The sequence below is a fragment of the Coffea arabica genome, chromosome 2e (genome assembly GCF_036785885.1).
Source record: "Coffea arabica cultivar ET-39 chromosome 2e, Coffea Arabica ET-39 HiFi, whole genome shotgun sequence".
Lineage (NCBI taxonomy): Eukaryota > Viridiplantae > Streptophyta > Magnoliopsida > Gentianales > Rubiaceae > Coffea > Coffea arabica.
The window spans coordinates 35,233,949-35,248,097 of NC_092313.1; the positions used below are offsets into that span (position 1 = coordinate 35,233,949).

General features: G+C 34.8%; 1 protein-coding gene across 1 annotated transcript; it reads right to left on the reverse strand.

The window, feature by feature from the left end:
• Nucleotides 1-10,936: 10,936 nt before the first annotated feature.
• LOC140036255 (cytochrome P450 87A3-like) lies at nt 10,937-13,853 on the reverse strand. The gene is made up of 9 exons (XM_072077595.1): nt 13,822-13,853; nt 13,198-13,522; nt 12,940-13,089; nt 12,500-12,757; nt 12,215-12,304; nt 12,040-12,118; nt 11,670-11,776; nt 11,419-11,546; nt 10,937-11,245 (listed from the first exon to the last, which is right to left on the reverse strand). The coding sequence occupies exons 1-9, from the start codon at nt 13,851-13,853 to the stop codon at nt 11,152-11,154; spliced, it is 1,263 nt and encodes a 420-aa protein (XP_071933696.1). The 3' UTR covers nt 10,937-11,151.
• Nucleotides 13,854-14,149: the final 296 nt, after the last annotated feature.

The window sequence follows — 14,149 nt, forward strand, 5'->3', positions numbered from 1 at the left end:
AAAACCAGATACTATTATGGACCAAGACTTCTTTGCATCTCTGGCTTTCTTGGGGGTAACTTGAATAAACTGTTCTTCGAGTACAACCATATCATTACATGCCATCAAAGAATCAAAGTTAAACACTTGTGGCATAAAATTTCTTCCATGTTTTAATTCAGAGAAGACTTGACTAAACAAATCATCACAGAACATTGTCCCATTTATTTTCCCATGAACCATCTCCAAGGCTTGGAGCCCACCATAGTCACCATTCTCTTATACAGACATTTCATCATTTACCAAAATCTGACTATCAGTTACTTGACAAGCTAGATATGGTTCATCACATTTTCTAGCTTTTCTAGAATTTCCCTTAGAAGACATAACCAAGTCAGTTATGGAAAATTGTTGGAAAGAAATCACACCAACTTGTTCCTCAATCAACCTCTGATTGAAATTATTGATCTCAGTTTCAAGAAGTTGGTTTTTGAATTCTAATTCTCTTTCATTGCTCAACGTTGAACGTTCCAACTCCCCTTGAACTAAAATGGCTGAAGAAGAAAGCTTTGAACTTTTACCAAATAGGTGGTGTTCTTTAATTGCAAAACCATAGTCACCTTCCAAATGTTCTTCCATTTCACCATAAAGGACTTCAAACTTTTCTGTTTCTACCGTTGCCGAATGTACATCAGTCCACTTCTTGATTGGGGTAGATGTTGAAAGATAGAGCTCCTTGGAATTTGATTCCTCCGATTCTTTAAGATTTTGATTCTCGAAAGCCCCTTCAATGCCTATTAGATTCTTCAACTATTTTCCTATCTTGATTGGATGAAGGAGGCTATCCCATTCTTCCAATAATCCTTTGATGCTCTTCTAGTGTGAACCCCTGTTTATGACTGAGTATCCAAAGCATAACGTTGAAAGTACATTTGCATTTGTACATTGACACATCCAATTCGTGATAGCCTTTATTTCCTTCTACATCCAACTGATCTTGGAATCTTTGAGCTTGTAATTCAATTTGTACCTCCAATTCATCCATATTCAGATAACCCTTCTAGATTTGATCTTCCAAGAGTTGACAGATGATGTTATCATCCATTGATAAAATTTGACAAGTCCATAATCTAGAAATCAATTCAATAATATTGGTGGATTAATGGTGTCAGTTGAAGAATTTCACAGAAGGAATCGGAGAAAGAATTAGGAGGATTAGGAGGAAGAATTGAATAGGAGAGAGAAGAAAGAATCAGTAAGGACCAGAGATAGAACAGAGAGAGGGGAAAGGAAGAAAGAAATAGAGATGAAGAAAGATCTTGCAATTGCTGGGTCCCAAAAGCTTCCATCCGAGGATTGGAAGCTGTGATACCAATTTTAATGATTTGGTTCCAGAAAATAGGGAGAAAGGAGAGAATATAGAAAAGAAAGAGGAGTTTCAGAGAATAGAATCAGAAAATGCAGAGGAAAGAGGAGAGAATCGTATTATTTAGGAAGAGGGAGACTTTTCACAACTCAATTCTTCCCTTCACTACATAGGTCATCCTTTATTTATACAATCAATTGATCCAGTTAGAATCTAATTAACTCGTATTTTAAGTGTTTCTAACTAACTCACTCTTAACTAATTTTTGAGTTGACAAGTAGTATAACAACTTATTGATCATCACCCTATTTGCTTAGATGGTCAACTCCTCCTTGGGTCATAACATTAGCCTTTAATTGTGATAATTTTGAGGAGTTATATTTGCAATGAGAATTGAAATTTAACACTAATTTATAAAAGTAATAAACCTAGCGAGTACACTCACAAGAGTAGAAGTGCATTTTTGTAGTTTTGGTGATTTTTTGTTCCATGTAATTTCATAGAACTTCATGAATTTATAAATAGTTTCATAATCATGAGAGTAGGTATGGAATAGTTATACGTATAGTTGATTCACTACGAGAGTAGGTTTTATATGCATTAGGATATTATGGCATGGTTAGCTGAGGTAGTAGTGCCCAATGATCCGAAATTTATACTTGTATGAATAGTTAGGGATATCATAACCTAAAGAGCTTTCATTTGTTATTTTCTTGTGGATTTTAGCGTAGTTTTATTTCTTTCAATTTGTTAATCATCTAAATAATAAAAGAGTTTTAGTAGTACAGTAATTATCTATTTTTCCTTGCAGATTCGAGTCTTAATACCCTATACTCAATTTTGACTCATATACTTGCGAAAAATCACGTGTGAAATATTTAAAATTTTATAAATATAAAACTTGATTGTAGATTGAACGTACGATTGTATGTACACCCCACGCTTGTCAAGTCCAATTAGTATACGGTTGGCTTTTAGTTTATGTCCAAGTCTGTGATTAAAGTTAATTTGGTAGATTCCTTATCCATTATAGGTTTCCAATTAGCAAGTATAGTACTAGTCAAAATTTTTTCATATTTTCCTTCTAATGTTTATTAGCTCTTAGTTTCCCGTAGTGCTCTGGCGATTCCAAAACCGCTCAACCAATCCAAGTCTTAGTCCAAGCATCTACTGGATTATGTATTTAGTTTTGAGATTGTTTTAGCTATTAGGAAACAGACTACTCCATATATACATGTATTAGTCTAGTACACTGTTTCTTAAAGAATTGAGTCGAGTTTTGAAAAATGAGTTGCAAAAAACCTTGAGAGCTTGTTGAGTTGTTGGATAAGTGGAAAAGTCCCTAAGAATTGTACTTAGTGAGTTGTCATAAGTGAGAGGTTATGACTTAATATTGTAATTGTTGAGTTTTGAGATAATAAAATCATTGAGTATTTGTTTGCATGTTTATTTTCCTTCTTTTTCTGCATATTTTTATATATGCTAAAATTGCTTTCGTTGGTGTAATTTCTTGTGTCAACAAGTGGCATCAAAGCTTTGGATTTTGATCTTGGGACTTGTTTACGAAATTAGGACACAAAAATAGAAGATTTGTTGTTGAAAATTAAGACACTAAATTGGTCCTAACTGAGTAGAGATTAAAAAATTTGAAATATGGATTTGTATTATTTATAATATTGTATTGTTTTTAACTTCAATGGTAAAAATGAATTTGAAACTTGGAGTATGATGATGAAGACATTTTCTCAAGCTATTAGAGTTTTGAGATATTGTCCAAATGGGGTTTTCTCAAGAATTGGAGAGAAATATAAAGTTGGATCGCAAAGAATTGTTTCAATACCGAAGTCTACTTGCATGTATTCAAAAAAGTCATACATGTAAAGATGGCAAGGGAGGCTTGAATAGTTTTGGCAAATTCTAATCAGGGTGCACTTGAAGATGAAAAATTTTTGGTTCGAACAGAAATTTCACATGTGATCGAGAAATAAAGTGAATCATTAGTGAAATTACTGATGTGACCAAAGATCCTGATGAGTTAGAAATTTTTAATTGTGTGAGAGTTGATGAATTATTTGAAGAAGAAAATCAAATAGTTGAGTTTGTTAAGAACAATTATGGAGTAGACAATTTAGTTGAAGATTGTGGTTGTACTAAAACTGATGTAGTTGTTAGTATAAACTAAACAGAACAAGATTGTGGTGGTATTAATAACTTTGTTGGTGGAAATTATGATTTTGTGTATACAATTTGAGTTTGAGGAATGCCCCAATCACCCACCTCAAATTGTCTTTCAGTCCAATTTTTGTTAGCAAAGACCTTCATCCTATTTTGAGCCTTAGTTAGATGTTCCTTAATGGTTTGCAACATGAATACTCTGTCTTATACAAATGAATTGGTAACAGGAGTGAATGTGTCAAAGTGAGGTCCCAGAGGCAGAGGTGAAGGCTCATAACCATATAATGCTTCAAAAGGTGACAATTTCAAGCTTGTGTGATAAGAGGAATTGTACCACCATTTTGCTAAATTATGCCACTTACTGATTAGGCATATCTCTTATCATGCACCTTAAAAATGACTCTGAGCATTGATTTAGTCTTTCACTGTGTCTATCCATTTGTGTATGGTAGGATGAACTATAATGCAATTCAATTCCCACTAGTCTAAACATCTCTTGTCAAAACTTACTAGTGAAAACTTTATCTGTTAGTAATAATAGACTCTGGAAGCCCATGTAGTTTGCAAATATTCTCTAGAAACAAGTAAGCCACCTGCAGAGCTGAGAATGGATGGGTTAATGGAATGAAATGGCCAAATTTGGTCAATCTATCAACTACTACTAATACCATGTCAAACCCTTGAGAAATATGAAACCCTTCCACAAAATTCATAATGATGAGAGACAAAGCCTGAGTAGGATTGGGAAGGGGCTGCAATAATCCTGGATGTGGAAGATGCTCAACCTTATTTCTTTGACAAGCATCACAGTGTTGTATAAACTGAATGATATCTTATTTCATTTAAGGCCAGTAAAACAATCCTTTAATCCTTTGCAGACATGCCCTCTGTCCTGAGTGACCTCCAATAGAAGACTCATATAATGCCTTCATCAACCTCTGTCTCACATTATTGCCACTCCTAACATATAGTCTGTTTTTGCATTTAAGTAGGCCTTGCACTAGTTGATACTAATCATCCTGATGTGACGATATTAATGCTAGTTATCTTAGCAATTCTTGGCTTTGTTCATCACCCTCATTACTAGCATGCATTTCCTCTATCCATAATGGTTTCATAGCGGTCGAAGCCATAAGAGATTGAGCATGTTCCTTCCCAACTATCATGCCAGATTCTCTCCCGGATAGCACATCTGCTATAATGTTTTCTGCACCCTTTTTTATACTAGATTTCATAATATAAACCTAGTAGCTTAGTCAACCACTTATATTGGGCAATAGTAGTCAACCTTTGTTCCAACAAATATTTCAAGGGCTGGTGATCAGTCCTGATAATAAAATGACTACCAACCAAATAGTGTCTTCACTTAGTGATTTCTAGAACTAATGCCATCAATTCTTTTTCATACACAAACAGACCCAAGAATTAGGTGGAAACTGCTCTACCAATGAATGCTATTGGATGGCCTTCTTGCAATAACACTGCCCCCATCCCAATTCCCGAAGCATCTGTTTCTACTATGAAAGGAATATTAAAATCTGGTAATCTCAATACTAGAGATTGATTGATTGCCAACTTGAGCAAATCAAATGATTCTCGTGACTCTGTACCCTAAGTAAATGTATCCTTCTGCAATAAGGAAGTCAGTGATTTATATATAGTGCCAGATCCTTTGATAAAACACCGATGATATCTTGTTAATCCCAAAAATTTCCTTAGTTTTTTAGCAGTTTTTGGTGTTCGCCATGTCATTATGCATTCCACTTTACTGCTGTCCATAGTGACCCCTTGATTAGAAATTCCATGCCCTAAATATTCCACTCTCCTTTGTGCAAAAGAGTACTTAGAAAATTTAGCAAACAAGCTGTTTTCTTTAAGAACAATCAATACTTGTCTTAGATGTTCAACATGACCTGGTAGTGTAGGCCTATACACCAAGATATCATAGAAAAATACAAATACAAATTTCCTCCGAAAAGAGCCAAATACCTGGTTCATAAGAGCTTGGAAAGTAGCAGAAGCATTTGTTAGGCCAAAGGGTATGACAAGAAATTCACAGGGTCCTTGGTGTGTTTGAAAAGTAGTTTTGTAAGTATCCACTACTTTGACTCTGATCTGATGACATCTTAATCTCAGATCAATTTTGGTGAAGCACTTTGCTCTATGCAACTCACCCAACAATTTATCAATGTTGGGAATTGGATATCTGTCCTTGAAAGTTATGTCATTTAAGTGTCTATAGTCCACACAAAAGTGCCAAATATTGTCTTTCTTCTTTACCAGTAGCACTGGTGAAGCATATGGGCTACAACTATGTTTAATAAGTTCTGCCTGCAACATTTCAGCTACTTGCTTCTCAATTTCATCCTTATGTGAATGAGGATATCTATAGGGTTTCTTCATCTTAAAATGTTGTGATCCAAGTTTAAGAGGAATTCGGTGATCCAGCTCTTTAGAAGTCGGTAACTATTTGGGATATTCAAAGACTTCATGAAATTGATCCAACATTTCAGTTATTAGCTCTGGTGTCTCCCTTTGCTGTTTAGTTGAGTCATTGAGCTGCAGCAAATTATTATAACATCTCCTCTTGGTTTGTGAAAAACTTCTGAGGTTTTTTTTCCTTACTAGATCCATGTTGGCTTCATTAACTGCACCATGCAAAGTGATAGCTTCACTCTGATGGAATATTGACAGACTGAATTTGACGATTCTACTCTTCAAACGGGGCCAATTCCAACCTTCAAGCAGTAAATTCCATAGACCTACTTGGAACCATTTTTGCTATCTCAATGGAATTTCCATAGAACTTCTTTCTGCAAGAATATGAAATACTTACTTCAAGTGTATTCACATTATATTCACACTTTCGAGTGTATATCCATTTGCACAAATTCAAAGAAAGAATTAAGAAATCCAAAACCATTATACTCAATATCATTTAACATTGCACTTAACTGCAACTTTAAAATTCATGCTCACAAGTTGCAAAAATAACATGGTGCCACATGAAATTCTACACATTCTTTTTTTTCGTTATTCACAATAAAAATCCATATTATTGAGAATCTTCAATAATATATCAGATTCTTTGCATTAATTTTTAGCAAAGGAAAAAAACCCCCACTATTTTAGTGCATTAATGATACACAACTAAACACACATCACATTCAAAGATCAAGTTCTTTGCATATTAGCATAGAAATTACTATGAAACCCCACTATTTGTGACAACTTTATAACATGCAATGGAGTATATATCTATTGCGATTAGAGTAAATGATCCAATTAATCATACCCATTGGAAGTTTACTTTTACTTGTTAAGAAGGCACCTTTAAAAATTTCTTTCAAAGTGCATGGTAGCAACTTGTCTAGTGCAGCAACAAGTTGTAATTGTTCAGCAATTTGAACTCTTTCGGATCTACTTCTCTAGTGCCATATTTTGCTATTAAGCCTTCCAAGACTTTTGGTATTAGGACAAGAAGTTTCATAGAAACTATAAAAGTCATTATAATACTAGTTATGTGTGACAGCCCCACCTTCCCCTAAGGCGAACCAAAGAGGTTAGCGGATTGCCTGCCCAGCTCTCGCCAGGACTAACGGTGCAGTATAGAGCGATCTATTTCGTTCCGGAACTTATAACGCGCGTAAACAAGGCAAAAGGGCAAAATAACCCAAAATAAAAAAAAATGAAATTCGGAGTCGGCCATGAATAGTAACCGACCCGTCCGAACCCAACCAAACATCGAAATACATATACAATATAACATTAAGCATTTACAAGCCAAAATGGCATTTAAAAGTGATACAAAAGTCACTACACATGTGGTTTGCCAAATCAAAAGTGAAAACGGCCCTAATGATACATTTAGGGTCCCATTTCATGTACAATACAAAAGAGACATTCATCTTGTTCATTCGGCAACCATCTATCAAGATATATTCCAAAAAAAGTCATATTCCTGTAAGGAAAACAAAAGGAACGGGGTGAGCTAATTGCCCAGTGAGAATACAACTCAAGCAACCAAGTTCACAGATGCATCAAGCTTAACAGTCCAATTTACCAAAGATAAACAAAGCCACACATCAATAATGAGGATAAAAGGATACGGGTGGCTCTCAGGAGCCCTTTTTCTCGTTTGCATTTCTTGATCAAACGCCATTGACTCTCCGTCAATTTTCAACAATAACCAACCGTAGACTCCACTTTTACCTCCATTCCATTCCACCTAACATTCCCCAACCGGGCCCGCAATCCAAACACATGCATTGTGGTATTACTCGAGTAAACCGGAATCAAGAGTCTATCATACTACAAGATTCCATATAACATTGCCCCAAGGCACATTAATTGGCACGACCAAGCCCTCGCCGGCTCGATTCAATCAATTACCAATGGGGTTGAGTTCATTGATAACATTTGTAGTCGTTGGAGACTCGTCCAAACGACACCAAGCCATGTATTTCATTTCATATAACATTTCATATAACATTCCAATAACTTTCCAATAACATGCGAAACAATAAGTGAGAGTGATAAAGTACACTTTCACTTCAAGCAATTAACATTCAAAGCACCAAGTTCAAGTAGCAAAGCCATATATTAACCCCCAAGTGAGTAGTACACTCACCACGCTAGCAAATGTGGTTTCATGCACTTCCGTCAAAAGAACGTTGTGCACCACCGTCACGCCCTAAAAACATGCAAACAAATACAATGAGACTCGATAACGAGTCATAAACCAAGGCCAAACATGACCCCAATAGGGTTCCATAAACATATACAAACATTAAAGGAAACCAGAATTTTCGGAAATGTAACTAGCTTTGGCCCTGAAAAAAAAACAGTTTTTGTCCTCATTTTGCGGTAATGGCACAAATTTCACTACGTTTATCAGATGAGGGTGTAAGACCCACCATCTCGAAGCTAAAAGACAGGGTTACAACATCACAGAAGGTCACTCAACCCAGTTTTGAGTGAAAACAGGTCAAAAATGCAAGATACTACATCAACAACGTAAAACAGATTCACCAAAACGCATTCTTGCGGAAACATCATAACTCAGGCTCTCTAAGTCCAAATCCAGAAATTCCAAAACCAGCTGAAATCTAAGAAACAGGGATAAATTTAATCAGAAGGCCTCAACAACCAATTCGGAAGCAATTCCAGCCAAAACAACTAATTACAGGCGCAGTTCTCAATTTCGGGTAAAACCAGAACAGCAATAGTAATTTCGACTTATCTCATTCTACACAACTCCGATTGACCTGAAATTTTGTAGGCACCTCTAAAATGTCATTCCCTACAACTTTCATGTTTTGAGATAAGGCCAATTCGGCCTCTATCTAGGACCTAAAAATTCGGACAGAATGCTCCCTTAAGAACCCTAGTTTTTTCAATTTTCTTCCAAACAGAAATTGGTTGCAATTAATCACTTTTCCCACCTCCTTAAGTCATTATAGACCATTTCCAATCATCATAGATAGCCACACAATCATGCTTATATTAAAACAGAAAAATCCCCAAAAATAATAAAATTCCATCATTTCAACCACAAATCAAGAATTAATCAATAATATTGCATCTCTTACTACCACTAAGCATGATTTAAGCATCAATTAAAGGAGGGGGGGTGGTTCTTCACAACTTACCTTTAAAACAAGAGAGAGAGAGCTATGGACCACCTTAACTTGCCAAATAACTTCACACAACAACTCACAAACACTACTTGAAGGTGTTTTATGGAGCAAAATCAAGGTTGGATGGTTGGTTGTGATGATTTGGAACAAGATTGAAGTGTTTTCTTCCTTATGCTTGGAGTAAGAGAGAGAGAAAGAAAGCTTGAGAGGGCCGGCTCTTCTTGAAGATTTTTGGGTCATTTTTGGTTATTTAAGTCAATGGTAAGAAAGTCTTAAGGTAAGCCCAATCACATGGTGACACTTGTCACCTTTTATTAATATTTACCTAACTTTTCTCTCTCATATCAATCCAAATTGCAACCTCTACTTATCTCTTAACACCCGATAAATTAATTCCAGTATTCAAAACTTAACCTAGTTGGCCGAATTTTTCCGAACTTTTCGCACTAGTGGGTCCCACGTCCGGTATACGCTCTTACTTTCTCAAAACCTATTCGATACTAGAAAAAGCATCTAAAACTTATATCTGCTCCTTAAAATGACCTAGAAAATTTTCTAAGCACGAAAATGCAGAAAACAAGCCATGAAAATTCTAAAACCTAGAAAATGAAAATTACGGGTTCTCACATTATGGAATTCAACAACTTCCCTTTTTCTTCATAAGCATTCTTTTATTGTTAACATGTTTCATTAGTTGAGATCTTCTCATTTTTCGTCCATAGGTAGGCTACTCAAGTCAAGTGACTTGTAAGTTGAACTCCATCTTGTTCTGAATCACTTTAAAACTGTTGCTCCGCTAGAACAATTATACAAATGTCAAATAGAAAAATTAACAATGGTTATAATAATAATAATAATAATAACAATAATAAAATTAACTATAATACAATAGTCAAAATAATAATATAATAATGCACAAATGTAATGGGTTGAGGTATGGATATTTCGCTTTCTTTAAGATGATTCAAGCCTCTGCAAAAGAATCAATTTCGGTGTCGTAGAATCTTCTGCTTGTCACTCCCAGGATACAACAGTCTAACCACACATGCTGTTACTCTCAATAGTCTGTACAACTGAGAGAGTATAACTCTACAAACACTTGTTTCTTTTTGCCAATCTATGAGATAGAAAATAACAAAAGAGTAGATATTTTCTCTTATGAATTGTAGCTCAAAAAACATAATTGTTGTAGCTCAAAAAACATATTTTCTCTTATAATACAATAAGTTGTTGTAGCATCTTTTTCTATCTCAACAACGCATATTTATAGATCAAGAAAAATTAGTCAAACATAACCTAAACTAATAATTTGCTAAGTAGATGCTGAAAATTATTGGCTATTCAAGACACATTCTAATTTGAATTGTAGGTTACAAAATTTATTGTAATTGAAAAGCCATAATTTTATATAATAAATCTTTAGTTAAAAATCATTCAAACACCAATAAATTTCAAAAATATTCACCAATTTATTCTCCTTATAACTTACACATCTAATTGAGAATTTAACAATTTTATTAAAATATTCCAACACCTTATGTACATAATCTAGAAAATTTTGTGTTACTTCCATAAAAACATGAAATTATTTCCATAAACTATGGGAGATCTTTTAGCCACAAGCGAGTTATGAATTAACCATATTTTATTTTCAGCTGTAAAGCACATATGTTCAACTTCTAATCGATTACTTAAACTTAACTTCACTTCTATACTTTCACAGATGCTATTCCTATAAAAGACTCTTACACTCATTCAGAGGAGTCCAAAATGCAAGTTGTGAAGCTCAAACTGCAACTATTATAACATCTTCAACAATTACAGTAGTGTCAAGAAAGACACCACTTAAAATGTTGTTTATTAGGACACTTGCAATTTTACAATGTAGTGAAACTCAGCTGGAAGGTAAAATTACAATATGACAGTAAATTACTGCATCATAAATACACTTCTGAAAGTACAAGCTTTATTCGTGCATGCCCGGCTTAAAATCTATTTGTTCTCTGAAATCTCAATATTCAATCCCTTGGGGAAACGAATACCAGTAGGTGTCCGGATTCTCTCTGCTCCGTTGGTAACTCTCCAGCTGAAAATTCAAATTAGACAAGTTTTTTGATCAGTTATCACTTTCTTCTTGCAATCATGCATATTAAAAAACCGAAGAAGTTAAGTGGACATCAATTTATACTATATAGGAATTAGCTTCTTCTATATGCATTTAAGCGAAGATGGTGGGAATTGTGATTTGGAAATCCTTACGTGTATTTTGTGACCAAGTAATGCAGAAAAATTGACATCTGCACCTTTGCATAGTCAGCACCAACACAAAGCCTCGTACCACCAGCAAATGCCATGAAACTTTTTGATCCCGCATGTAATTCTTTGCCCTTTTGATTGGAAAAACAGCAGAAAAAACCTGAATTATTTTTACATGATTTTGTTTAACTTTTGTTCTGTAAGTTTATCTTTCTCGTGCGTAAATTACTCAAATTTGTCGATGATCAAATTACCTCCCATCGCCATGGATTAAATTCAAGGGGGTTTTCATATAGATTAGGATCCAAATGAACAGATGGTGGACAAACCATTATCGTCCAGCCAGCAGGAATTGTATAACCTGCAAATCATTCGCACTTATTAGTCGGAACTGTAAGTTATAATGGAGGAAAAGAAGAACAAAGGAAACATATAATTTATTTTCTGTATATATTACTCCCATGAAAAAATGCCCAACCCAAGTAGTTACTAAAGAGAGTTTTTCTTTCTTTCTTTTCTTTTTTTTTTCCTTTTTTCTGCAGGAGAAAGGTATCACTGGTCCAAAATAAAGAAAGTGTGACAAATGATTTTCAAGAAGATGCCAAATGACATATTGAAGCATACCTTTTACTTCAACTTCCTTGACAACTTTGCGCAAAATCCCAGGAGTAATATTTGCAAGCCTAAGTGTTTCATTTATAACCTACAGTAGACAACAAAACTTAAGATGTAAATGGTCTAGCTCACTATATGATTCAAATGATAGATACAATGAAATGTCTGGTTAATTGAAACGTACCATGTGCGTGAAAGTCATAGACTTGTACTCTTTCCATGAAATAGCAGAACCTTCTGTTTCTCGCATTTTAAGAATATTTTCATGTTCTCTCTACAAAAATGATTGACTGTTTAAGTATGAAGTAATCTTACATATTTTGTTAGTGTAAACATCTAATCATAACAATATATACCGTCAGTAAATATAAAATATTAATCATTTAAGTATTGAACTTGCACAAGAATTGGAGAATTAAAGGGTAAATACAGATGACAGCGGGCCAAATAGTTTCGGAAAGTCACGGACCTTTAGTTCAGCCATAACACGTGGATGGCCATCTAGATACCTCAAGGCCACAGTCAAAGCTGTTGAAGTCGTTTCATGGGCAGCAAATAGAAACAAAAATACCAGGTCCCTCGCAATTTCTTCATTCAAAAAAGTGTCTTCTTTCTTTATTTGCTCAAGTAAATGGTCCGCAAAGTCATAGTCATTCGTAGCTCCATCATTGCCTGAGCGCTTCTTCTCAAAGATGTCGTGGATGACCTTCATTGCTTTCTTACGTCCCTGGAAAATGAAAATCATAAAAATCATATCGTTCGTTCAATCTGATACAGCATATATGAAAGCATATATATTTTACTTAGTCATATATTTATAATGAATATCTTTTTTTTGAGGTATAATGAACATCGATCTTTCAATATAAAAAGAATTCCAAATGACGAACAACAACAACAATTGATTACTTGTAAGCAAGCGTGGAATGGTGTTCCAGGGATGTTGAGAGGAAATGAGATCAAGCCATCCATGAATGCCTTATAACTGTCTCTCAATTTTTGCTGATCCTTGCTTTCTTCATAGCCAAGCATCTTCTTGGCAGCATATTTAAATACCAACTGGAGAAAATGAGATTGTTAATTACTACTTTTCAGCAATGCTCTGTACGTATAGTCCGAATTCGTCCTGATTAATATAATCAAATAGTAGGATGCTAATGAATTTACCTCTGCAGTTCCATCTTTACCATCTAATTTTCCAAGTTTACTCCAAGATCTTAGAGATTCTTGAGTGCTCTCATCCATTTCATATATTAGCTTCTCTCTTAAGGCTTCGGGGCTAACAAACTTGAACGTTAAGCTCTTGAGGTACTTGTGGAAGCCTCCATGATGGGCAACTACACTTTGTTTCCCAATTATCTGGAAGAGACTCTCAGTATACCAAATTTGGAAAGCATTACCTTCTTGCTGGAAGACGCGGTAGTTGACGTCAGCATCAGTTGATACAACGATTGGCTGCCCAACTATACTCGTGCGAAAAATTGGCCCGTATCTGAAATTGCCCAAAGAGGAAAAAAAAGGAAACAATGAAAAGCTAGTCAAAGATAAAATATTCTTAACTATTACTGCTGTCATATTATTAAAATATATATATATATATATATATATATGTGTGTGTGTGATAGCTGGTTAAGAAGTGGTTAGATAACCACTGGAGTATTGAGTTTTATCCGGAGTCAGTTTTATCCACAGTAGTTGGAAATGAAAAGGGTGTGAAGTAAAATAGGAGGCAAAAAAAAAAAAAAGCGTTAGAAAGGTGGAATATCATCGGATGCATAAGGGGTGAAGTACTCAATTGTTTCTCCTATAATTGGTAATCCCATCGAACCTGGTGGTAATCAATGTTTTTAAACTCGGACCGGCCAGCGAACCGGAGAGGGGTCCGGTTCACGGTCCGACCGGCCGGTTCAACGGTTCAACGTCTTTTTTTTTTTTTTTTTGCAGTTGCAACTTTAATACTGAGTATTTCACAGGTCTTCACTCTATACTCTACACTGAAACTTGACTGCTAATGTACAATTTAACATGATTATTAATAACTTAAGTTCCTAAAATACATTCATCAATATAACTTAAAATTAAATTTAAGTTGAGATAATAATAAATTTTTTAAAAGTTA

Coding starts and splice junctions, on each gene's coding strand:
- LOC140036255 (XM_072077595.1), bottom strand. CDS start 13,853: ATGGGATTACCAATTATAGGAGAAACAATTGA. Junction 12,758..12,939: donor CATTCCACGCTTGCTTACAA/GTAATCAATTGT, acceptor TTCATTTTCCAG/GGACGTAAGAAAGCAATGAA. Junction 11,246..11,418: donor TACTTGGTCACAAAATACAC/GTAAGGATTTCC, acceptor TTGAATTTTCAG/CTGGAGAGTTACCAACGGAG.